At 49.7% G+C, this 25,367-nt stretch overlaps 2 protein-coding genes across 2 annotated transcripts; one reads left to right on the plus strand and one right to left on the minus strand.

Annotated features, from left to right (window-relative positions):
* Positions 1–706: 706 nt before the first annotated feature.
* On the plus strand, positions 707–13,674 carry DNAJB13 (DnaJ heat shock protein family (Hsp40) member B13). Its single transcript, XM_079788458.1, has 8 exons — positions 707–789; positions 3,633–3,736; positions 5,075–5,236; positions 6,472–6,629; positions 7,553–7,666; positions 9,171–9,284; positions 10,143–10,219; positions 10,861–13,674. Exons 1-8 carry the CDS (start codon positions 722–724, stop codon positions 11,012–11,014), a joined length of 951 nt encoding a protein of 316 aa, XP_079644584.1. The 5' UTR covers positions 707–721; the 3' UTR covers positions 11,015–13,674.
* Positions 13,675–13,820: 146 nt separating this feature from the next.
* Positions 13,821–20,565, minus strand: LOC307109638 (dicarboxylate carrier SLC25A8). Its single transcript, XM_079788459.1, has 8 exons — positions 20,401–20,565; positions 19,469–19,625; positions 16,683–16,907; positions 16,319–16,529; positions 15,351–15,545; positions 15,160–15,261; positions 14,638–14,818; positions 13,821–14,323 (listed from the first exon to the last, which is right to left on the minus strand). The coding sequence occupies exons 3-8, from the start codon at positions 16,806–16,808 to the stop codon at positions 14,209–14,211; spliced, it is 930 nt and encodes a 309-aa protein (XP_079644585.1). The 5' UTR covers positions 16,809–16,907; positions 19,469–19,625; positions 20,401–20,565; the 3' UTR covers positions 13,821–14,208.
* Between the last annotated feature and the right edge of the window lie 4,802 nt (positions 20,566–25,367).

The following is a 25,367-nucleotide window of genomic DNA, read 5'->3' on the forward strand; positions in this document are numbered from 1 at the left end:
AAACCCACAAACCCCAGTCTAATCATAAACAAACAAACAAAAAAACACCCACAAATCCTAACTGAGAGACATTCCGAAATAACCGGTACTTCTGAAATTGTCAAAGCCATTAAAAACAAAGAAAGTTTGAGAAACCGTTGTGGTCAAGAGGAGTCTAAGGAGACATGACAAGTAAATGTAATGTGGGATCCTAGATGGGCTCTTGGAACAGCAAAAAGACATTAAGTTAAAAACTGGGAAATGTGAATAAAGAATGAACTTCTGATATAAATGACGTGTCAATATTGGTTATTATTTGTGACAAATGTACAAAGAACTTGTAAGATGTTAATAATGGGGGAAACTGAGTGGGGGGTATTTGAGAACTCTACTATCTTCACAGCTTGCCTGAAAATCTAAAACTTTTCTTAAAAATTTTATTTTAAAAAACAACAAAATGCATTTGTTATGAAAATTTTTAAATTAAAACTAATTGCTACTCTATTAACTCTCAGGTTTCTGAGTTGAGTGATCTTTATCAGGGTCACAGAATCAGCCCCAGTTCTCTCAGTCCTTTCAGTCACTCTTCCTTAAGACAGAGCCCAGAAGGTGGTTTGCTTAGGCAGGAAGGACTGTAACTCCCAGAGTGCCCCTGTGCGGTTGCCAGGAGCAACCAAGGAATGCAGACTAACAGCCCTGCTGGAGTCAGGGCTATCGAGGACTGCCAGCCAGCCAGCCAGCCATGGGCCAGGATTATTACGCTGCCCTCCACATCACTCGCAATGCAGAGGATGCCCAGATCAAGAAGGCGTAAGTTGGGACAGGAGCCGGGTTATGTGCTGGGGCCGGCCCCATCTTCTCTTTCAAATTGATTTTCCTGCACAGCTTTGGGCAAGCAAAGTAAACCCTGTTTCCTCTCTTGCTCCTTGCTCACTTCTAGGCTGGCTTTGGGCTGTGTCAGGGTTCCCAGTCCATCATCCTTTACCCTCCATGCCCTGTCTCCCCCTCTTAGGTGCCCTGGTTTTCCTAACAATTAAATGGGGACAAAGGAGACATTTAAATGTTATTCTGAATATTATGGAGAACTGAAGGATTGAGAACAGAAGAGTGACCTGGCCAGAAGGATGTTACAAGTTTTATTTTGGCCGTCACATGGGGTTTTAGTGTTGAATAAACTGCATCAAGTTTAGGGGCATTATGGTCTATTTCTAAAAAAGTCTAGGACAGGAGTTAGCACATTTTTCTGAAAAAAAACAAAATAAAAACACACACAAAAAAATATCTTTTGGACAAATATTTATTGAGCAATTACTTAATGGGTTAGGAAATACAAGCATGACTCGGAGATGCGGCTTAGTTTTGTTGGTGAACACAGATGTTGAATAAGTCACAAGTGTGATGAGTGTTACAAAAGGGGAAGTGCAGGGTGCTGAGGAAGCTTACACTGGAAGGAGAGAGACCCCTTCAGAGGATGTAATGATAATCAAGGCAAAAGCTGAAGCTTGAAGTAGGGCAGTGGGCTGTCGAGAGGGGAGAGAATGGACTTGACAATTGGATAACTGGGGGGTAAAAAAAGGGAGGAATCTAGGATAATTCAATCAATTAAGGTTGGGTAATGATACTAGCTACATTTATTGAATTGTACAGATGTTGTTCTGAGAACCTTCCATCATTATTTCACTTAATCCTCACTACAACCCTGAGAGGGAGGTGCCGTTATTATCCCAAGGTCACATGCCAGTACTCAAACAGCATGCCTGCTATAGGTGCCTACCGTGGGCCAGGTCCTCTGGGCATGTAAGTGATGTAAGTGGAGAGAGTCTACAGTATGGCTGGAGAAACAAGACACAAACTCATGAAACAAAGAACAACTCAGGACAGTGTGTCATGTCACCCACTGTTCGGAGCAGCTCATTGGCCTGTAGGGCCCGTCTAGGGAAACATCATGAGGAGGGAGTCCAGAACGATGAGCCCAACTTAAGCATTGGAAAGATTTAGGTCTGAGTCCAGGTTCTCCTACCTGCTAGCTGTGTGACATGGGCAAATTACTTAACCTCTCTGAGCCTCAGTTCTCCCATCTCTCCCTAAAAAAGGGAGGAGGGTTGTCATGGTATTAAAATGGGATTATACGAGATAATGAACATGAATATGCTAGCAATCATTTGCATCTGAAACCATGTCATATAGTGATTAAAAGAACTGCATTTGGCCCTAGCCGGCTTGGCTCAGTGGATAGAGTGTAGGCCTGCTGACTGAAGGGTCCTGGGTTCGATTCCAGCCAAGGGCGTGTGCCTGGGTTGCGGGCTCGTTCCCCAGTGGGGCGTGTTCGGGATGCAGACGATTGATGATTCTCTGTCATCATTGAAGTTCCTATCTCTCTCTCCTTCTCCCTTCCTTTCTGAAATCAATAAAGAAATATATTTTAAAAAAATAAAAGAACTGCGTATGTTTCAAACAATAATGCTTAACCCTTCTCCCCTGCAACAGCTCTTAAGGGATGAGTCACATGTATAACACTCTCTCCCATAGGCGCACCTCGATTTTGCCACCCCCCCCCAATTTAAACTTATATAACAATGATTCATAATCAATCACCAATTAACCTTTTCAGTATCACTCATTCACTGTAAGTTGCCACAATGGTACTGTGACTCCACCCTGTCTCCCACTCAGGAAAGTAGGTGAATGAGAGTAGGTGATACTACTGCAGAGATCATTTTAAAACCACTCAAGTTTATAGAAAAACTGAACTCTTCTCAAATCTCTTTACTTTTACTCACTGATAGAATTGACTTGCAAATTTCCTCATAACTGACTTCAACTTCTATAATTGAGAAGGGCTGGTTTAGACGGCTCAGGGAGGTCGTGACAATTATCTTAAGTCTCTCAAGGCAGACAGAGCAGATTCTCTGCAAGGTCTCCAAGGGCTGAGCCAGGACCCTCATGGATGAAGAGGGAGGGTCCCAGGACAGCAAACCCCGCTCAGTAAGAGTTATAATTTGGAGCAGTCTCAGATTATAGGCAGCAGTAACTGGAGACAGTGAAAGCACCTGACATGCGCCGAGTGCCTCTCTGTACCAGGCCCTTTGACACCTTATTTTATCTAATCTTCCCAAGAGGCCTGTGTGTCAGTTCAGACAAGACAGGATTAGATGTGTAAAGAAATGTATTGGGGAAACACCTGGGGTGATGGGGGAGCAGGACTGTGTAGGTTTGACACCTGTGGAAGGGGAGAGGGAAGGAAGGTTTGGGGAAGGAAGGCTGCAGCCTGGTCTGCAGACAATCTCAGCCAGGCTGAAGAGGAGGCCTCAAGCAGCAGAGGCTGTGTGATGAGGAGCCCTGTGTCCTTCAGAGCTGAGCCAGCACTGATATCCCCAGCATCTTGATTCATTGGCTGGGAGCAGCTGGGGTTGGGTGGGGGTATAGGATCAGCACAAAGACCCAGGGTAGGGGCAGCCGCGGGGGCTGTCAGTTAGCTCTGCTCCCTACACTGGGTTCTCTTCAAGGGGGTCTGAACAATGTGCTTCCCTGGCCACCACAGCCCTGATTTATAGCTGGGCACACCAAAGCGCTAAGAGGTCACCAGGCAATAGGAAGCAGAGCCAGCTCTGAGCCAGGTCTGCTATGACTTGTTCTAACTCTCCCTCCTCTAGGTACCGGAAACTTGCCCTTAAGCACCATCCATTGAAGTCCATTGAGCCAGCCTCAGTGGAGATATTCAAGCAAATAGCAGAGGCCTACGAGGTGCTGAGCGACCGTGAGTGACTGGGGCTGAGCCTGGAGGAGTGACTCCAGGAGAGTCACTTCTCTGCCCCACCTCTCCATTAAGATCATTCCTTAAGTTTCTGAATGTTGGGCTTTCTGAGGAGCCGCAGCATACAGTAAGCAGAATCTAAATAAGCTAAGAAAGAAGAGAATGAAGAATTGCCTTTCTCAGTAGACACAAGCTAAGGTGGAGGATGTAGGATGGAGAACCCCCAGATCAAGCTGATGTGCTCACCTGGTCTCATCAGAGCAAGAGGTGGGGCAGGACTCCCCACAGCCCCCACACCCCACTATCCCTTACAGGGATGGAGAGAACTCGATGCTTGCTGCCAAGGGAAAAAGGCCAAGGCTGAGGCCGAGATTATCCTTCCAGAATTTACTAAGTAGCTAAATCTCCATTTCCCTGAGTACAGCATAAAAGGGCAGAGAGAGCCCAGCTGGCATGGCTCAGTGGTTGAGCATCAGTCTATGAACCAGGAGGTCATGGTTCAATTCCCAGTCAGGACAAATGTCTAAATTGCAGGCTCAATCCCCAGTAGGGGGCATGCAGAAGGCAGCCAATCAGTGATTCTCTCTCATCATTGATGTTTCTATCTCTCCCTCTCCCTTCCTCTCTAAAATCAGTAAAAAAAATAAAATAATAATAATAAATATATATAAATATAATAATAATAAATATAAATAATAATAAATATATATATAATTTTTTTTAAGGGTAGAGAGAGGCCAGTAATTAGGACATTTTTCTCCGATGGAAACCAGAAGAGTGGAGGAAGTTATTTCCCACCCCTGCCTGGGGCATTGCCCACAAGGGTTTCCCAAAGCACTTGTCCTGGAGACTATAATCAGGGATACTGTGCAGGAGAAAGGGCAGATCACTAAGGTTTTTCCAGCCCAGAGTTTTCAGGACTTTAGACCTTAGGGTTTCAAAACTCTAGAATTTGGAAGCTCTAGAATTATTAGATTCTAAAATGTCAAGGTTCTAGGATTGTGTTTACTTTACAGATGAGATAGCAGTTATGATGGATTAAACTAAATCCCAGAAGGCTAGCCTGACCCTTAGTCTCCCTGTTTCTACCCCAATCTTCACCCCTCCCCAGCAAAACTTAGTCTTTCCCATCTCTTCTCTGGAAGGGGGCATACCCAGATCCACCACAATGGAATTAAACCCCTAACTTCTATGTCTCCTTCCAAAGACTGCCCGACTGTAGACACTAGAAATATGGATGCTTTTGTCCTATGCTCTTCCCCATATCCTCCTCCTCCTCAGCCTTCTAGCTGTCTTAGCCCCCCAAGACTGCCTCCTTCTCAAAGTGGCATATATCCACAGCTGTGAAGAGAAGCATCTACGACAAGTTTGGAGAAGAGGGTCTGAAGGGCGGGATTCCTCAGGAGTTTGGGTCTGAGACCCCATGGGCGACTGGTTATGTCTTCCACGGCAACGCTGAGAAGGTTTTCCACGAGTTCTTCGGAGGAAACAACCCCTTTAGTGGTAAGAGGTTCTACCTATCCCCTCGCCTTGGACATAGCTGTAAAGATGCTTTTCTTTGAGTAGTTTTTTTTTTTTTTACTTTTACATATATATGTATCATGGTAAAGAAATAATTTATTGAAGAATAAATTACAGCCTTCCATTCCTTTCCCAGAAGCAGCCACTCACAGTTAGCATTTTATGTATTATTCCAGAGATTTTCTATGCATTTCTGAGCATAGTTTTATTTTTACATAAACCTTTTATTTTATTAAGCAAGTGAGACCACATTGTACACACAGGTTTTTTTTCACTTGTCTTATTATACATTACATACAGATTTACTTTATTCATTTCTATGGCTGCATAAGATTTCATTGCACAGGTGTGTGTGTGTGTTAGTCACATGACTCCATGGATGGATGGGTGGATGATCACAGGTCCCAGGTCTCATACAGACTGACAAAGAGTTGATTTCTGAGGCTCAAAATCACCTTGCAAGGAGTTAACCTTCAAACCTGTCTTCCTGGCTCCAGTTCTGCAACTCAAGAGAGTAGATTTTCACTGCCTGGCTCCCCCAGCCCCTTCTTCCTGGCCATACTATAGCCTCCCTGCATTTCAAAAGCTCTCTCTACCTCTTTTATTTTATTTATTTATTGTCTAAAGTTTTACATTTGTCTTCTTTTTCCCCGCTTGACCCCCCACCCCCATCTACCTCTTTTCCATGTTGCTATGATAAGTGGACTACAGCCCATTGCTCCTTCAGCTCAGACACCCCTCACACTGTGCACTGCCTTCACCGATCTGCTAAAGAAATCCGAGTTTATAATAAAATCCATGTAAGACTGGAAAAAGCAACAGACTTGGATTCAGATGGCCTGTTTCAAATCCATGTGCTGCCACTTATGAGCTGTGTAATCCTGGGCAAATCTCTTCATCTCTCTGAAACCTCAGCTTCCTCACTATTAAGTGGCTATAATGGTCCATGGCTCACAGTTGTGGGGAAAGGAAGTCGGGAAAGAGGGGGGGTCCAAAGTGGAGGATGAAGCAATGGGGCGTGACAAGGGATGATAATCATGGGATCTGCAATTGAGGACAGTTTCTTGGCCCAAGTCTGAGTCTTCAAGATGGAAATCGGATGCTAGCTGTTACCAGCACCTGAATTTCCTTGGAACTGAAGAGGAGGGGTAGGGGAAGTTCTATCAATCCAAGTCTCTAGACACAATTCCTCTTACTCCTGTCCCCACCTCCTGCAGAGTTTTTTGATGCAGAAGGAAAAGAGGTGGATTTGAACTTTGGGGGGCTCCGGGGCCGAGGGGTCAAGAAACAGGACCTCCCAATACAAAGAGACCTCTACCTTTCCCTGGAGGACTTATTTTTTGGCTGCACCAAGAAAATCAAGATCTCCCGCAGGGTGAGTACTTGGCTTGTTCCTACAGGGAGCCATCAACTGTCCCCCCCAACCCTAACAGTCACCCTGACTCTAGAGACCTCAGGTATGGTCTCTGATGGAATGATGCAATCTTAGACGCAGAGACCTAGGATTGCAGAATACTAGAATCTGGAGTTTGGAAGGGACAATTGAGGGTTTTAGCCTGGTTCTTTCCTAGTGTAGGAATTCCTTCTGCAACATTTCTCATTGGGAGAGGATCTTTCCCTTCTCAGTTCAGCCACATCCCCATGGGCTCTGAAAGGGAGGAGCTAAAACTGTGACTTCTGCCCTCTGGATGTTACCAGACCATACCCTCAGGATTTCATCTGGGGTATGACCCATGAGTAAGAAAGAGCAGTGTGGGAATTAAGGGTGGGCTGGGAGACAGTCCCTGAGGGGACTGGTTGAGGAAGACCCTCAATTCTATGGCCCAGCCCTGTGCTAACACATGGACAAGGTCCCCTCAAAACCTTGCCCAGCAGAGTAGATGCCAACTGTGGTCATGCTTTCCACAGCTGGCACCCATTTGGGCATGTGATTGGGGAATGGATGGATGACATAATAGCGGAATGCTTCAGCTGATGTTCAGATATGTTGAGCTCTGTGTCATCCCCTGGGGTGTGAGAGAGGAATTAAGCACATGTTCATTGTGCATCTGTTGGTGGCCAGGGCTGGAGTGGTTTGATCCACTCATGGTGACTGCTTGGCATCTCAGGTCCTGGCCCCATAACATGCCCGCCATCCTGGAATCCTAAGTTCCTGTTCTGGTGGAATGGGGTGGGAGTGGCAATGGCTCAAGGCAGGTTCTCCCCATTGCTCGAGGACTGAGCTCCAGCACAGATCCTTCGGCGTTTCTTTCACCTTGGGAAACCCTGAGCAATTCTGCCCTCTCCATCCCACTGCAGGTGCTGAACGAGGATGGGTATTCCTCCACCATCAAGGACAAGATCCTCACAATTGATGTGAAGCCTGGTTGGAGGCAAGGCACACGGATCACCTTTGAGAAGGAAGGTGACCAGGTGAGAGGGAAGGAAGCTGATTAAGGTCAGTTCCAGGATCAGTTACCTGGGCTCAGGTGGTGGGAAGATGGGGGAAGGGGCAAGAAGGCAATACTTTTTCTGCCCCTGTGAAGCCTGGTCGGGCAGGGAGAGCAGTCTGCAGAGTGGGTGAGATGATCCCTAACGTCCCTCCCATGGGACAGAGCCTCACAACACTTCTGTGAGTGGGCAGCTTAGGGCTTCTCTCCATTTTGCAGAGTGGGAAACTGGGGCCCAGAGAGGGGAGGCCCTTGCCCAAGGCAAGAGCACAAGAGCTGAAAGAGAACCCAGTCCTAACTCTAGTGCTTGAATTTCTTCAGTGTTTCTCTGCGTAAAATCCAACTATAGGAACTACACAGAAATCACTTACTAATTTTAAATACTTATTTAAATAAAAATATAAAATTATTGTCCAAGGCAGTGGATGGTGTCTTCAGAGCTGAGAGAGATTAACTTCTCTGCTGGTACTTCTCGCCCCCTTTCTCACCTGTAATATATTTACTTCCAAAAAACCTCTTCTACACTCAACTCTAATGTTCCCTCGGGGCAACCTTCCCCCTTGGATCAGCACCTCCCTGAGCTCCTGCCCTTGGGTTCTCTTCGTCACTGTTGAACATGCTGAGGATTCACTATGTGCCTGTTTACCCCTCTAGACTGGAGCTCTTGGGGGTAGGGGCAGGTCTGATTCCTCTGTCCCAGGGTACAAAAGAGACCTCAGTAGAATTTTGGTGACTTGGTGAAGTTTGGCAGGACAGAGACTTTGTAGAACACCCAGCTCAGGTGGGTGGGGGAGGAGAAGCGAAGTCGAGGCTGGTGAAAGTTAGAAAAAGGCACCCCATTGGCCCAGAGAGGCAGAGTGGAGACTGGATTTTAGTCCTCTCTCGCCCTCTTGTGCTTAGTGCAACCTTAACAACTGTACTAGGCCAACCTGTCTGATGCTACCCTCCAAGGCCCAAGGAAGCCTGTCTCCCTTCAGCTGAGTGCATTTATTTGGGCATGCTCAGTAGAGGAGAAAGAATTCATCAGGGAAATTTTCTCAGAGGAGAAAGATTCATCAGTGAAATTTTCTCAGAGGAGAGGCTATGGAGTCAAACTGAGAGGGCCCATCAAGAATGGTCTAGTCCTAGCTGGTTTGGTTCAGTGGATAGAACATCAGCCGGGACTGAAGGGTCCCAGGTTCGATTCAGGTCAAGGGCATGTACCTCGGTTGAAGGTTCGATCCTCGGCCCTGGTCAGGGCATGTGCGGGAGGCAACCAAAATCAATGTGTTTTTCTCATATCGATGTTTCTCTCTCTGTGTCTCTCCCCCTCCCTTCCACTCTAAAAATCAATGGGAAAATATCCTCAGGTGAGGATTAACAAAAATAAAAGTTAAAAATTTTAAAAGAACAATGGCCTAATTTCATTGTTTTGATGAAGACCTGGAGACCAGTCGAGGCAATAACTTGGCCAATTAGTCCTGTCCATCTTGGCCCCCTCTGCCCAGGGCCCCAACATCATCCCAGCAGACATCATCTTCATCGTGAAGGAGAAGCTACACCCTCGCTTCCGCAGGGAGAATGACAACCTCATTTTTGTGAACTCCATCCCCTTGGGCAAGGTGAGTGGCTAAAGTGGAAAAGTAGGGGGTGGGTGGATCAGAGTGAGCTCTTCCCGCCCTATGGGAGGGTCCGAGGCAAGCAGGCCTTCAGAATGTGGTGAGTGCCACACGGAATCTTTATGGCCAGGTTCACTCCTGAGCATGAGTGTCCCCTCCACACCCTTACAACCCAAGCAAGAAACAGCACCAGGCTAGACTTTGCTTCTCCTCCCCCACCCACCTGCAGTCAGTCACTAAGTCCTCCAAGTCCCTCTCCACTTGGTCCACTTCTGTTCAACCCCACCATCTGGGCCTTCCTGCCTCCCTGCTCATCTCCTCCAGGCTCTTGCCCACGGCAGTCTTTCCTCATCTGATCATGCCACACTCCTGTCTAAGCATCTTTGCAAGGCATTCGAGGCCCTCTACAATCTGGCCTCTGCTGATCTCATCCCCTGCCCTCCAGCCACCGTGCCACTTAGAGCTCCTGCCCATTTGGTACATTTTCACACCTTCATTCTCTTGTTTTTTTCTGGCCCCTCTGCCTGGAATGCTATCTACCCACCTTCTCTAACTGGTAAGCTCCTCCTCACCCTTTAAAGCCCTCATCAACTGCTACCAGCACAGTGTAACCCTTTTGTTCACTCCAAAATGGTTTGGGGTGGGGAGAGCAGGGGGCGGGCTCTCCTTGGCTCCCACCGACCCCTCTACTTCCCTCTATCATAACATAGCAACATCAGTCTTGCCTACCAGACTGATATCCCTTTATGTCCTTGAGGCCCAGCTTGGGGCCTGGTACTAAAGAGGATTATAAAGTGCCTTCTAAACAGAATGGCCATGGGGAACTTCCCTACTTCTGCCTTTGGCCCTAATGTCCCCTAGGCTCTGACCTGTTGCACCGTGGAGGTGAAGACCCTAGATGATCGGCTACTCAACATCCCCATCAATGACATCATCCAGTGAGTCCATCTGCTTGGGCCTCCACAGGCGGCAGGGCTGGCTTGGGCCTTGGAGGGTAGCATCAGACAGGTTGGCCTAGTACAGTTGTTAAGGTTGCACTAAGCACAAGAGGGCGAGAGAGCACTAAAATCCAGTCTCCACTCTGCCTCTCCGGGCCAACGGGGTGCCTTTTTCTCACTTTCACAAAGCCCCTTTAGAGGCTAGGGGCCCACAGTGTTAGGCAATCCTTGTTGCCTTCATCTTCCATCCTCCAAAAGCTCTCAGCAGAGTTCTGAGTTAATCCCAATGAGCCCTTTCCGAGGAGGGCCCTCTGCATGGGAAGCTTTGCTCAGCAGCCCAGCACTCCCCACCGAGCCAGGGTCTACTCTTTCCTTCCTTCCTTGCCTTGTTTCCCATCTCTAAAATGAGATTCCCGAAATGCTCCCAGAGACTCAGTGTGAATGGGTTCTCAGGGAGCAAACTATCTGGAACGAGCCAGCCTCCTCTCCTCCCACCCAGTTCTGGCTGAAGAAAGCTACTGCCCATGGTGGAAGCTGTAGGACTGCCCCATGCCTGAGGTGATGTGAGCAGGGGGGGATGGGCTCTGTCCAGGTGCTGCTCTGGGGTGCCCTCTCAACTCTCTTCTTTCATCTCCACTCAGTCCTAAGTACTGCAAGAAGGTGCCAGGCGAGGGGATGCCATTGCCTGAGGACCCCACCAAGAAGGGGGACCTCTTCATCTTCTTTGAAATCCAGTTCCCCACCCGCCTCACCCCCCAGAAGAAGCAGATGCTGCGCCAGGCATTGCTGACGTAACTGGTGGGCTGGGGGCTGCAGCAGGGGTCAGCGGAGGCTTGCGGGGGGTCGGGGGGAGGGCCTTACTCCACTTCTATTTCCCACAGCCTCAGGGTGCTCAGGGAAGCCAGCCCACGGCACAGGTGTGACATAAGGATGGGCTGACAAATAAAGATTTATTTGCTATCTTCTAGCTACTACACCCAGGAGTGTGTGTTGGAGGGAGAAACTTCCTATAGCCCCTCTTGGGTCCCTGCCCTGACTTTGTGGGTGTGGCTGGGTCCCTGAAGGTTCAGAGCCTTTATGCTCCCACCTTGAGAGCCTGGGGCAGTGCTGTGTAGCAGGAGGGTCCCCAGCTCTGCTGATTTCTCAGGACACGTGGTCTTTGAAAAGGGCTCAAGTCTCTAGTGTGATAAGGTCACTTTGTACTCGGGAAAACTTAAATACAAGGAAACACTTGTGGGGCTCAGTGGACAGCTGCCATCAGAACCTCAAAGGCCACTTCTCAGACTCACCCTGCTTAGAGGCAGCATAAAGGACACAAGCAATGGAAATGGCTGTTTCCTATCCTGCCGGACTCAACTCCCTGGCCTGAGCTGAGTGGGTCCTGGGCTGCCTCTAGGCAGTCGCCTTGGAGACCTGGGTTCTGTTCCCAGCCCAGCCACTGACCCTTCCTCAAGCTATTTGTGAGGACCAAGTCATCGTGTGAAAGTGCTTGGTGAACTTGCTGATTTCAGGACCAGCACTGCTGTCCAAGTGGCCTGCAGGAGTGCCAGCCTCCAGATCCAGCTGAGCCTGTGCAGACCACCCCTGCCTCCCCATCTGCCTTTCATCAGTCAGTGACAGTGAGGCGGGCACCTCTTCTGTGCCAAGACTCGCCTGAGTCCAGGTTTGGGTTAGGATAGGTCCAATTTTATGACAGAGTAAGAGGCCACTTTTGTGAAGACTTCAGAGGTGCCAGAAAGGGCTCCCACATTGGATTCCACCATTCAAAGCATCATTAGCTTAAGGCTCTTCCTTCAATGGGGACTCAGTAGCACTAGTCAGCCATTTTTAACCTATCAGATCCCAGGGTCTAGGGAGCATCTCACATAATCATGGCTTTGGAGTCAGATATACCTCAGATGTGCTGCTTACCAGTTGAGACCTTAGGTAAATCCCTTCCCCTTCTCTGAAATCTGTCATACAGACTACAACCCCTATCTTGCAGTCCTTGTGCAAACCAGATGAGTGAGGCCAACTATGTTCTCTGAGTAACAACCTGGGTGATTGAGGGGTGGTAACAGCCCTGTTCTGAGAACAGTAACCAGGGAAGGACACGTGGGCCTGCACTGGGACATCCCAGCACTCCAGGTCTCTGCCAGGCCACATGGAAAGCCTGCTAACCTCTTCCCCAGGGTGAGACCTTGTGAGCTGGGCAAAGCAGGGCTCACCACACACCCATTTTATAGGCATTAAGGATAAGGACCAGTTAGAGGCCTACTGGTGGTACCCTGTCCAGTGGTTCCTACCCCTTTCCCAGCTCATTGCCCCTGGATCAGATCCGGAACCATGGTGAAACCTGGTGCACTCCTGTCCATGTCTGGGACACAAACCTGCCAAAACCAACCAGCCGACATGCCAAGGTGACAAATTGCCCCTCAGGTCCTCTGGTGTAGAACAGTGACAAGGTGCCTCCAATTACACTGCCTGCCTGAATTGCCGAGCTTCACTCCGAATCAACCCATGGCACCCCGCTGTGTCCCTCTTGGGGACTGAGACCTTGGCTTAATTTGTCAGAAGCTGGGCCCTTTTTCCTTCTCCAGGAACCTGTTTAATATCCTGAACCACTTGCCCAGGTGCTGAAAGCCTCGCCTCCAGCTCTGACCAATGGAGGAGCAGTAGCATCAGCTGTTTTAGGCTGCGAGGAGGGTCATGTTCGCTCAACCTGGCTCCACAGCTACCCAACAGGATTCCTGCAGGACCCCAGCAAGGGTCTCTGTGGGAAAGTCCCCGGGGAGGGAGGAGTCCAAGATCGGCTGCTGAGGTCCTGTGTCCTTCCCTGCATGACCTCTCAGCCCTCAGATTCCTCAGACATCTATGATGGGTCTGGTGGGCTTGATTTTAAGGGCTCAGCCCTGCGTGAGATGTTTGAGATTTTAGGACCTCACAAGAGTCCCTGACCCCTTGAAACGAAAGTAGCCCTGCCCACCTGCTTTCCTGCCTGAGGACAGGTGGTCGGAAGAGGGACAGAAATGTGTCAATCCCAATGCAGCCCAGGGAGAGGGTGAGACTCCAAGTGTAAAGGACCCTCAGGCTGAGGCCAGAGGTCTGCCCTGCAGCCTGCCCTCCCGGTGCAGCAATAGTCTCCCAAGGATGGCAATCTGGAGGGTGGGAGGCAGCCCAACTTGCCCTCACGAGGTCTGGGACTTCGGGGAAGTCGGTTTCCCGTTTATAAAATGGAATAAAATAAGCCCACAGCATCTGACTCCCAAGTTCCTCTCAATCTCCCAAGAAGCACAGGAGATGGAGAGCAGACAGGAACACTCATTGTGCAGATCAGCAGGCCTGGGGCCAGCTGAGGGGCTAGAAAGGCAAATGCTGGAGTACCAAGCACTGGGTGAGGGAACGCTCAGGGAGCCTGGTGACAGCAAAGCCACCTCAGCACCAGGCCTGTTCTGGAAAGAGGAACAGACTAGATGACGTCCATGGGCCCCAGATTGGACACTGGAGGTGGAAAGTGGTTACACCGCCCCTTCCCAAGTGAGGGTGGCTTCCCCACTGCCACCAGGTGCCAAAAGGGCCCATCAAACTAAGATCTCTGCTAACAGCTATAAGAGAGGGAGGAGACACCAAGAGTGAGCTTGTTTTATGGGTGACATGCTGGCTTCGCTTGGGAACAAGATAAAGAGATGGGCTGAACTTTTCAAGGGACTGAGGGGCTTGGGATCCTGGTTGGTGACAGGCCTCCACAGTGTCAACTGGGGTCAACTCCACCAGGACTGAGAGGCAATGGGGGTATAAGGGAGGAGAGGTAAAAATGTGGGGAGAGGGCAGGGAGATGGTAGAAACGGGAGAAGGAAGGGGTGGGGAGGGAGGGGAGGGAAAGGAGAAGGGTGAGGGAAGGGAGAAGGAAAGGGTGGGGAGTGAGGGAAGGGAAGGGGGGGAAGAGGAAAGGAGGGCCTGGCTGGAGCTGAAGCCAAGCCAGAGGTGGTCAGGTTGGCAACAGGAGAGGCTCAAAAGGGAGCCTCCCGGGAAGTGCAGGCTGCCATGAGGGCCCGTTTCAGCTGCTCATAGGTGACGAACATCACCACGTTCCAGGAACCCAAACGGAGGAAGGAGGGCATGAACCTAGAGGAGAGAAAACAGGTCATAGGGGCACCTCCACCTCCTGCTCACCCCACTGGGCCCTGGCATCCAATCCAACCCAGTGCTTTGTCCCAAAGGAGGCTGGGAGGGCCCAGGGACCAAAGCCTCACAGCTGTGTGACTGTGAGCAAGAATGCCCTGAGTCTCCATTTAAACACCCATAAAGCAGGCAGCAACTCTGAGAGGAAGGAGTTATGAGCATGAGAGAATGCCCATGAAATACCAGGACCATGATCAGAAAGTTTGATCCTGGTTGCCACTCAGTTCCAGGTGGGGTGGGGTGGATCGCAGGCTCACCCTTTGTAGAAGGCTCGGGGACCCTCCTTCTGGAGCATGGTGAGGGCACAGTGGCCAGCGCTGCTGTACTGGCCAAGGGCAGAGTTCATGTATCTCGTCTTGACTACGTCGACAGGGGAGGCAATGATGGTGGTGCAGAAACCTGCCCCGAAGGCAGAAGTGAAGTGGCAAGGAAGGTCATCTGTCGAGGAGGAGGAACAGGCAAGGGGGTCAGGACTCCTCACCCCATCATCCCAGGAGAGGTTATTTAAGTAGCTGGGGTCTTGTGGTTTTAGAGAGACAGAGACTCCAACTGGGACCTCTCCTGAGAACCTAAAGTCACTATGCCCGCCTTGCCTCAAAGCCTCAATGTGCAAAGTGGGAACTTCATTCCACTTGGCTTCAATATGCTGGTGAGAGGAACTCATTCTATAAGCCAAGAGGAAAGAGGATGAAAAGATGTGGCTTTCGGGCAGCCAGATTACCACATCTGATCCTGAGCTGGGGGAAGGGTGAGACCCAGCATCATTTACCCTGACTCACCTGTCATGAGGTTGGCCTTCAGGAGGGCATCCTTGATTAGGTCGTAGGTCACCAATTCAGTACAGTTCACAATTGCATTACGGGCAATATTGGGAGAGGTCCCTACAGAAGGAAGGAGTGTCCGTGTGAGACCAGGGAATAGGGGAGAAGGAAGAAGAAAAAAAGGGAAAGAAGAAACATCTGGCACACACCTTTCCAGAGTCCCCGGAACCCTTCCTCTCGGGCAATGGTCTTGTAGGCATCAACAGTACTTTGGTATCTCTGGCCACCTCCAGCCCGGGCCTGAGCCTGGAACCGGACCTTTACCACATCCGTGGGCTGGGCCACAGCCACAGCCAGGGCACCCGTGGTGCTGCCTGCCAGGAGGCGGCTCCCGATGCCGGCATCTGTGGAAGAACCAAGGACAGTGTCCAGCTGGGCTTGCACTCATTTTCTGCCTCTCCTCACCAAATACACTGTTTCTTGCCTTTTGGGAATAGGATCCAGACCAGCTCTTCCTCTAAGAAGTCCTCACATCAAACCAAGTATTACTTTGTCTACCACTTGCTAGGCACTGGGACACAGCAGGGAGTAGGACAAAACGAGACTTTAGTGCTTTCTTTCATAAAATATTTTTATTCACTTCACTTAACCTGCTCAACAGCCCTCAGAAACCAGTCATTTCCATTTGACAAACGAGAAAACCTAGGTTCAGAGAGAAGTGGCTTTTCCAAGGATTGGGACACATAAGACTTGATCTACTTCTCCCTGCCAGTGATCTTAGGAAAAGTCAACCTTTAGTCTGGGTCCTCACTTTCCAAATGTGTGAAGCAGAGGGTGGACATGACATGCTGAGAAGAAACAGGAGTGCTGGCCTTTGGAAGCTAAAGTCCTGGGTGTGTTTTTTTGCTTCCCTCTGTGTGCGCTTGGCTAAGTCCTTCCTCCCATGCTACCCCCAGCAAGCCTGTCTCTTTATCTGTAACACGGGACACCACCTACTCTCAGAGTGGTTGTGAGGATTATCATGGGAGGACGCCCTGCTCAGAGCTGGCACAGCCCAAAAGCTCAGAAATCATTACGAGAATCAGGGCCCTAAAGGAGCTGGGCAGCGACATGAACTAGGATCAATCACTACTGAGAAGAAAAGGCTAAGGAGCCTACAGCCCCGCTCCACACTTACGCTCAGAGCCCTTGGTGTAGAACTGCTTGACAGAGTCATAGAGGCCGATGCGGACAGATGCAAAGCTCATCTGGCGCTGCAGGCCGGCGACCAGCCCATTGTAGAGGCTGCGGGGACCCTCGGTGCGCGCCATGGTCAGGATGGTGCCCAGCACGCCGCGGTACTGGACACTGGCTGCAGCTCGCACTGCCCCCTGCTTTTCTCCTTGGATCTGCACGGCCAAGACAGGTATAGGAATAGACAGGTTGGCATACCCATGCTCCAACGTTTCCAGTCCCAAACAACCCACTGGCTCTTGAGGAGTCTGCGTCTTGGGAGGGAACAGACTAGATGCCATCAGGATTCCTAGGCTTCACCCCCTCACCTGCAGCCGGACTTTAGCAGTATCCAGGGGAAAGGTGATGAGATCGGCAATGCAGGCAGCTGTGCCAGCCCCCAGGAACTTCACAGTGGCAGTAGGGGGCACATCTGTGGCCTTAAACCCAACCATGATGCCGATTTTCTGCCGTCTTCCAGGAGATGAAGAAACGTTGGAGAAGGGGGCACCTTCAACCAGCGACAAGACGAGATAGAGGAACTCTGCCGGAATCTAAGCCAAGGAGAGAGAAGCCCCATCAGTTTCCCTGCTCACCACCCCCACCCCTACCCTCTCTGACAGCAACACCTCCCTCAGCAAGGACCAGAGTAACCCTGAGGGAAAATAGTGAGCTCTGGAGGTACTCAAAGAGGGGAATTCCTGCCCAAGGCGTCCACATTTTGTGAAGAGCTTTCACTACAGGGGAAGTCGGGATCGCAGATATCCTAGTGTTGCCTCAAATAGGCCCTGGCCCAGACCTCCGTCTGCTGGGCCCAGAGATTTCACTCATGAAGCCCACATTCCTGCTTCTGCGGATTTGTCTGGAGGGCAGAAGTGAGGAAAAGGTTTCAGCCAGACCAAGACCTGACAGGCATAAACCTGAAGGCTTCCACCGGGGTTTCTTAAGCAAGCGCGACTCCTAAGGTTCTGGAATTGTCTAAGTCTGTAAGAAAAGGAACGGGTATTCAGTTCCTTCCCATCCATCAGTCTCATTCTTTTCCCCAGCCCTTGCACAGCATGGGCTCTCCTGAATCATCCTTTCAACAAGAAAGAGTAGGCCCTGGTTCACGGAGATGCAGGAGACAGTACCTACCCCTAAGGGGGCTTACTGCCTGGCACAGGGAGCAGGCTGGTGATTCAAGCTGCACTGGGACTTGCAGGGCATACGGTCAAACTGCAGAGGAGGTAACAACTAACTCCATTAGGAGAGAGGCAAGGAAGAGTGGGTAATCAGAAGACTTAGGCAAGGTAACACTTAGCTGGACCTTGAAGGATCCTAGGCAATTCTCGGGGCTGAGAGTAGTGCCTAGGTGCTCAGCTTTCTTCCCCTGACCTACTGTGTGATTCAGGGAAAACCGACTCCCTCTTAGGCCAGTATCTTCTCCTCCACCATAGGGGGACCCGCATCACCACAAGAGAGACGGGGGTGGGGAGAGGCAAGTCGGAGATAGTGACACAGGAAACCAAAAGCTACATGTTGTTCCTAGAGTTGGAACAACACCCTTCCCTCCCCCGCTGCAGAAGGGAGGAAGTGAGCCCAGCACCCAGTGGGGGAGGACAACCTGCTTCTCTCTCCCCTGAGCTCACTTCTCATTTCATTGGAGGAGCTGCTCTGAACCCAGTCTGATTGGCTGCCCCTGTTGCTGGGCCAGGAGGAAGGAGCTGACCAGCCAAGGGAGGATCTGATGGGAGTCAGCTGTGAACAGTGACCCATGGAAACAAACAGCCCACAAGCTGCTTCCTCCCGGGCTCCATCGCCCAGGTGGCAGGGGCAAACAGGGAAATCCGGAGCCTCACCACTCAATTGCATCAGGAGCTCCTATAGGGCGGGGCTAATTTCCCTTCCCTGGAGCCAGGCCCACTGGAGGCCGTTAAGATGGGCGCTCAAATGGCGCAATGGGTGGGTTATGCTCCAGACTCCCTAGCTTCCCTGCTCTGCTACCCTCACCCCCCAGGAGGTGCTCCACCCCAGCGCCTCAGAGCAGCCCTGCGAGGTGGCCACCCTTACTTCCATATGACAGATGAGGAGGGAACTTAGTAAGACAGCTCTGTCTACAGGCTCCAAAGCTGAAGCTATTTGCTTTGTCCTGTGCCCAGCTCATTTCTTTCTTGTGGTTTCCTCAGTCCCAGGCACCAGCAGGGCCTCTCACAACGGAGTCCAACAGCCAAATTCTCTCGTGCCAATAAGACAGTTCTGAGAAAGTAAAGGCAAGTGGCATGCCTCCTCTGGGCATGTGAGACATGATGACATGAGTCTCACGTCCTAACTTTGACCTGGGCTGAGGGTGTTGTGAGACCCAACCCCTGCTCACCTCAAAGACAAGTACACAAAGAATCAGCTGCCGCCCTAACCGGTTTGGCTCAGTGGATAGAGCGTCAGGCTGCGGACTGAAGGGTCCCAGGTTCGATTCTGGTCAAGGGCATGTACCTTGGTTGTGGGCACACCCCCAGTAGGGGGTGTGCAGGAGGCAGCCGATCGATGTTTCTAACTTTCTATCCCTCTCCCTTCCTCTCTGTAAAAAATCAATACAATATATTAAAAAAAACACAAAAAACCCTCAGCTGCCATTTTGAATGTTGCCTTGGGTTTGCCACAAGTCAGTTCCTTTAGGGGCATTGGTATGGGGTTAAAGGTCACCTCTGCTAAAGACTCTACTAAAAAGAGTTAGTAAAACTCAGGCCTAGGAAGAATTAATCATATTTTGTGGTCCCCAGCAAATAACCAGTTTCAGTGTCTGAAAGCCATATATCTTATTACAAGTTTCAGCCTCAGTCTCAGGGACGGTCAAAACTGAAGTAAAACTATATGTAGTTAGAACAATAGGTTCCTGTTCTGTTGATTCCCAGGGTCACCCAGGGCCAATCACTGCCCCACCCGGGGCTCCATTTCCTCTTTTGTAAAATGGGGACCATTATCCTTGGCTTGGCAAGAGCCAGAATGAGACCAGGGAGACATACGTGCCAGTGCTTTGTGAACTCTGAAGAGGGACTTCACTGGGGTGGTGGGGGCACCTCCATCCCAGACCCTACCCCGAAGAGGCAGCAGGAGACCCTCCCGTAGACTGGACTCTCACCCGGCTTTGTAAGGTCTCACGCTGAGGCCTCCAAGATCAAGCTTCTCTAAAGGCGTCCCATTCTTCAAAGCAGCCGGTAGCTCTCATGGTCCGGTCCTGTTGGTTTTCCATAGAAAATGGCCGGGAGACGAAACACCTAAAGGTCATACTATGTGTCCTGTGAATAATGGCAAAGAAGGGGGACATTTAGAAGGAAATTCACCGTAAAGGACCACACCCTATTAAGGAAAGGGCACCTGTGCAAGGCACAAAGCCCACTCAATCCGTGCCTGGGGAGAGGGGACCAATTCAGCGCACACAATGGAGGGAGGAAATGCACCCAGGAATTCTCCCTCCCTGTCTGCTTAGTACCACACATCGGCTCTCTTCCAGACTTCTGTTTTGGTGGCACGCAGTACTCTGGAAAGCATCCCCCAACCCAGTCAGCAGATTGGGGAGAGGAGTGTTGGGGTGGGGGTGGGGGTTAGGGGGTATCATGATGCGTCAAGAGAGACTCGATGAGTCAGTCCACTAGGGCCCAGAGGAGGGGAGAGGAGCTGGGATCAGGCCCAGCAGCGGCCGGTCCCAGCAGCTCAAAGCCCCTCCAAGCAGAAACAGCTCCAACAAAGGCCTGGAGCCCCCGGGACAGGGAGGGCTCGTTCTGGTCATCGCTGATGCGCCAGAAGGTCCCACCCAAGGCAGGGCTGGCATTCTAGCCGGGAAGGAAGGGGGGGTGGGTGTGAAGGTTTAAATTACAGCTAACTGAACGTCAGAGGTAAAGAACAAAAGCGAGATAGGAAAAGGGTGAAAGAAGAGAGATAAAGGACGGACAGAGAGGAAAAATACAAAATAGGTTGGGAGCAGAGAAGGGAAATTAAAGAGAGGGAAGCGCGGTAGCAGGCGCGGAGCATGTGTAGCAGGAGCAGGGCTGGGGCGGGCCGGGCCGGGCTCACCGGGCCGCAGGGAGAACACGAGACGGGAGTGCGGGTGGCTCTGGCGGTCGGCGGGCGGTCGGCGGGCGCGGAGAGGGAGGCAGACGGTGTGGGACGGCGCGGTCGGCCAGGCTTGCAGTGGGGTGTGCGGAAGCTGCCCCGGCGGCTTAAGTTCTGGGGGCGGGGCCTGCGGGAGGGGCGGGGCCTGCGGGGCCCCCACGATCCCAGATACCACCCGCTCTCGCCGCCGCCCTTCCGCCGGGGCCCTCGCTGCGCGCGCCCTCCACCACTCCCATTCCGGGCGAGCGGGCGGGCTCCCGCGTCCGCCCCTCTGGTCCCTCCTCCCCACCCCCGTGGTCACGCCCTTCGCCCCAGTCCGCCACCGTCGTGTAAACGGCAAGCCTGACGCCAGGGGAGAGCGGAGGCTGCCCAGTGTCACACACGCCTCTGCCCCGTGTTCCCTGCCAGGGCCCTCCCCAACAGCGCCCCAGGGCTCGGCGAACCGCCGCCTGCCTCGGGCGCGAACGCAAGCGCGGGATCCCGCGGGGCCTCCCGACCGGCGTCGCTGGTGATTGGTTAAAGCCGTCGCGTCGGCGGAAGGAGCCAATCCGGGCCGCAGCAGCAGGTGGCCGGCCCCGCCGAGGCCGTTGGGAACAGCTGGACTTCCGGCCTTCTCCCGCCCGGCGGGCCCCGGGAGGCTTCCGGGTGGGGCGGGGCACCAAGCGGGACGCACGTGGACCGGCGCCCCCCGCGTTAGGTTTTTGTTCGCCCTTGGACTCTGTGTCCCTACTTTTGTGTACCCTCCGTCCCTACCTTCCACTGTTGTCGTCTTACCTGCTTCCGGGACCGCTTCTGTAAGGGGAAGCTGTCTCCCTGACTACACTCAAAGCTCCTCAGACCTGGAAGCTATTTCCTGTATTTTCAGTATCACAGCCCTCCAAGGGCCAATATTAACCTATTAGACTAGTAACTAGAGGCCCGGTGCGCGAAATTCGTGCACAGGGTGTGTGTGGGGTGTCCCTCAGCCCAGCCTGCACCCTCTCCAATCTGGGACATCCCTCTCACAATCCAGGACTGCTGGCTCCCAACTGCTCACCTGCCTTCCTGCCTGATTGCCCATAACCACCTCTGCTTGCCAGCCTGATCATCCCCTAACCACTCCCCTGCCAGCCTGATCAACTCCTAACTGCTCCCCTGCAGGCCCCATTGCCCCTAACTGTCTCCCCTTCTGGCCTGATCACCCCCAACTGCCCTCCCCTGCCTAGCTGGAATGGGGATGGATAATTACAGCAAGTGTCCAGGAAAGAACGTTGAAACCTATAGAAAAGTTTTATAGGTGTTTATTTGAACTAAGTTTTATAGGAGGTGCCTGGAAGCAAGCTCTCAACGGATTGAAAAAATGCTCTGGAGAATGGCAGTTTTGTAGTTCCTTTTATTCAGTTAGGATCAGGAGAAAAGGAAGATACATGAAATCTAGTGATAGGTTAAGGAGGTGGGAGAAAGTAAAGCAGAAAAATCTCTAGGATTGGTTAAAAAGCAAAACAGAAACATACTTATTTTACTTTGGTGGGTACAGGAGAGTTAATAATTAACATTTACAGCCCACAGAGATGGTATGCGGGAACAAGATAACCACGAGGGGTTCTGTGGTCTCCTGCTCTGGTGGTTTTATGTTCTGGTGCCTGTGGTTGTGCCTTTGAGGGGATCTGGAAAAGAAAATTACTCTGACATTTCGATGGTATGTTATCCTAACTGAATAAAAAGCATGGTCATGGCTCACTTTTAAGGTAAATGTTAACCCTTGCTACAGGCCTGGGACATTACCTGCTGTGACCTGCCCAGTTAGGAATTTGTGATCAGACCAACCTGTGTGGTTACTTTTGGTCACTGAGCTTGTCAGACCTGCCATATTATACCCCCTGCCCCCGCTCCGTTGTCAGGTTTATTACATAGCCCTTTTTTCATTCACATAGGAAAGAAAAAACACTTGAGCACATGGCCTTGGTAGAAGCAGAGGCAAAGTGGAAACGGAGAAGTCAAGTTAAAAAAAATTATTCCTGGCACTGTGGGGTCTCCCATCCCCTGATGGTCTTGCACTCAAGTGCAAAAGCTAGACCAGCATCAGACAGTAAAGCAAACTTGAAAAGGCTGGCCTCCCTGTGAATGTCCAGTGTAGGCGCACCTTCCTACATGAGGGAACAAAGTCAAGGTCATGTAGAGAGAGTTTTCTACTGAAATGTCAGTTTTTGAGGGCTTTTCTTCAAAGGTTGTGTGTAGCAGTTTTCTTACAAGTTTTCTCATTTAATTCAGAGCTGAACAACTAAACAACTCTGAATTAAATGAGAAACAGCTCAGAGGAAACCAGTTAGCTTCTGTTGTGGCAACATCAGAGTTCTGTCTTATTGTTGACTTCTCAGTTGCTTCCTCAATGACTATTTCTGACGATTCTGTACTTTCGTTTGCTCTGACCTAGAAGTTAAATAAGGTTCTCCTTTCTCACCAGAAGTGCCACCAAGTTTTCATTTTGCATGTTGACCAGAAGCGTAGACATGGGGACATATTTATAAAAACCCCTACAAGCCCACTTTGTTCCTTGATATTTGTATTTTTGTTTTTAAAAATATGTTGTTATTGATTTCAGAGAGGAAGGCAGGGGGAGAGAGAGAGATAGAAACATCAATGATGAGAATGATCAATTGGCTGCCTCCTGCAGGCCCCTTACTGGGGATTGAGCCTGCAACTCAGGCAGGTGCCCTGACTGGGTATTGAACCGTGACCTCGTGGTTCATAGATCCATGCTCAACTGCTGAGCCACTCCAGCTGGACGTTCTTTGATATTTGTAATGCTTATGAACATCAATATTGACACAAGCAAACTCTATTTGTAGCTCTGTTTTATCAAATGGAAAAGGTTTTTCTCATCCCATCATTCAATACCTGAGCTAATCTAAAGTAGGAATTACTTCAGGATTATGACTCCAAAAACATTAACGCTCAATAATAACCCTGAAATATATCTGATGAAGTTTTGTAGTTTTGGACAGTACAATAAACGAGGAGCTGATTTCTGGGTAGTGACTTCTGGATAACTGGTCTAATATTCTGGGGAGTACTATTGCTGATGGGCTGAATTCATTAGGGAGAGGAGCCATGGAAACAAGCAACATATAATTTTTGTTTAGAACTCTGCTATAAGTCGCAGGGTCCAGATCAAGAAGGCTTCCACAGTGTCAGAAATTCAGAGGGAAATCATAATTGGATTGTTCTTGCTATGCAGTTGTGTGACTATATCATTATTAATCCAGAAAGACAGTATTGTATTTCTCAGTAAGTGCCTGGTCAAGATATCTCTGCACTTCTTCACCAGTATTTTGAACTTTTTCTAGTTTTGTAAGGAAGCTGTCCCAGAGACTTACATGAGAATTTGCCAACTTTTGGTGAAATATTTTCCATCATTAAAAAGTTAAGAGTTGAATCAAATAGGAAATCAATAAGCTTTGTGTATCCTATAGACAGACTCAAACTGCTTATACTGGCTGTGTCAGCTGGATCTTGACTATTTTTATCAGTATCAGAGCTGACAAAGCTTTTTGTTCAGGTCTCCTGCTTTCCTTTCCTTCCTGTGATAAGAGTATCTTTTGTGGATCCAAAGTACGTTTAAATCTGTTTACAGATTAAACATTCTATCATTGTGAATGAAGTTGATCTACATTGTTACTGTCTCTCCTTTTAAAATATTTTTATTTTTATTTATTTTTTTAGAGGCAGGGGAAAGGGGGAGAGGGAGAGAGAGAGAGAGAAAGAGAGAGAAACATTGATTTGTTGTTCCACCTATTTATGCACTCATTGGTTGTTTCCTGTATGTGCCCTCACCAGGAGAGCAAACCCACAGCTTTGGTATATCAAGACGACCCTCTAACCAACTGAGCTACCCAGGCAGGGCCCTGTCTTTTCTCCTCCTCCTCCTCCTCCTCCTCCTCCTCCTCCTCCTCCTCCTTCTTTTTCTTCTTCTTTCTCACTTGAGGATATGTTTTTATTGATGAGAGAGAGAAAAAGAGAGAGAGAGAGAGAGAGAGAGAGAGAGAGAGAGAGAGAGAGATCGGTTGCCTCCTGTACGTGTGCCCCAATTGGGGATTGAACCCGCAACCTTTTGGTGTACGGGACCACGCTCCAACCAACTGAGCCACTCAGCCAGGGCAGGGCCCCATCTTCTTATTGGCAAAGCCCAATTAGCAATACATAGGCATACATTTATTAACAAGGGAAAGTCTATCTCAAGGACATTTGCAAGCTCTGCAACATTAGTATGCTCAACTATTGAAAAGAATATAGAGTTTGAAAAGTTTCATCATCTAGTCATCTTGCATTCAACTCATTACAAAATCTTAAAGAGAATAATATTGTCATTAGATAGTGATACATTAAAATAAAAAGTTTGTTATATAAACTATGTATCACATTATAATCTCTAGTGATCTAGAGAGTTGAGGGCCTAAATTGGTGATCTTATCTACAGTATGTCTCTGTATATTTTTATGTCATTATCTGACCAGCCTGCACCACCCACCGTGCCTCTATGGCAGTTTCCACTGGCATTATTAGTAAACAATGTGACCATTCTTCAAATTAAAAAAAAAATTGATAATCTAGACTGATTTATAATATCAATGTACTCCTACCTTTTTATGCCAAGGAAACTTAGAACTCAGCCCTAGGAAAACTGGGCAGTGAAGCATAAATCTTCTTACTGTTCACAATGTCCTCTGTAATATAAAAAAATGGTGTTGTCCTTAAGCCCTTTAAAGGTACAGCAAGAAATAATATTGACTATAATAGTTCCTCAAAGTATTTGCATTAATCTTTCTTGACATGTTTAAGTTATATTTCTGTATCATAACTGATTTTGGAAATGTAGAGAACAACCTGCTTTGCATATCTTCTCTGTGAATTTCCAAGACCCTGTGACACGTTGGCTGGCAGCTTGCTCT

The sequence above is a fragment of the Cnephaeus nilssonii genome, assembly GCF_951640355.1.
Source record: "Cnephaeus nilssonii genome assembly, chromosome: 13".
NCBI classification, from domain to species: Eukaryota; Metazoa; Chordata; class Mammalia; order Chiroptera; family Vespertilionidae; genus Cnephaeus; species Cnephaeus nilssonii.

Coding starts and splice junctions, on each gene's coding strand:
- DNAJB13 (XM_079788458.1), top strand. CDS start 722: ATGGGCCAGGATTATTACGCTGCCCTCCACATCACTCGCAATGCAGAG. Junction 790..3,632: donor GATGCCCAGATCAAGAAGGC/GTAAGTTGGGAC, acceptor TCCCTCCTCTAG/GTACCGGAAACTTGCCCTTA. Junction 10,220..10,860: donor CCCATCAATGACATCATCCA/GTGAGTCCATCT, acceptor ATCTCCACTCAG/TCCTAAGTACTGCAAGAAGG.
- LOC307109638 (XM_079788459.1), bottom strand. CDS start 16,808: ATGGTTGGGTTTAAGGCCACAGATGTGCCCCCTACTGCCACTGTGAAG. Junction 15,546..16,318: donor CTACACCAAGGGCTCTGAGC/GTAAGTGTGGAG, acceptor GTTCTTCCACAG/ATGCCGGCATCGGGAGCCGC. Junction 15,262..15,350: donor GTTCCGGGGACTCTGGAAAG/GTGTGTGCCAGA, acceptor TTCCTTCTGTAG/GGACCTCTCCCAATATTGCC.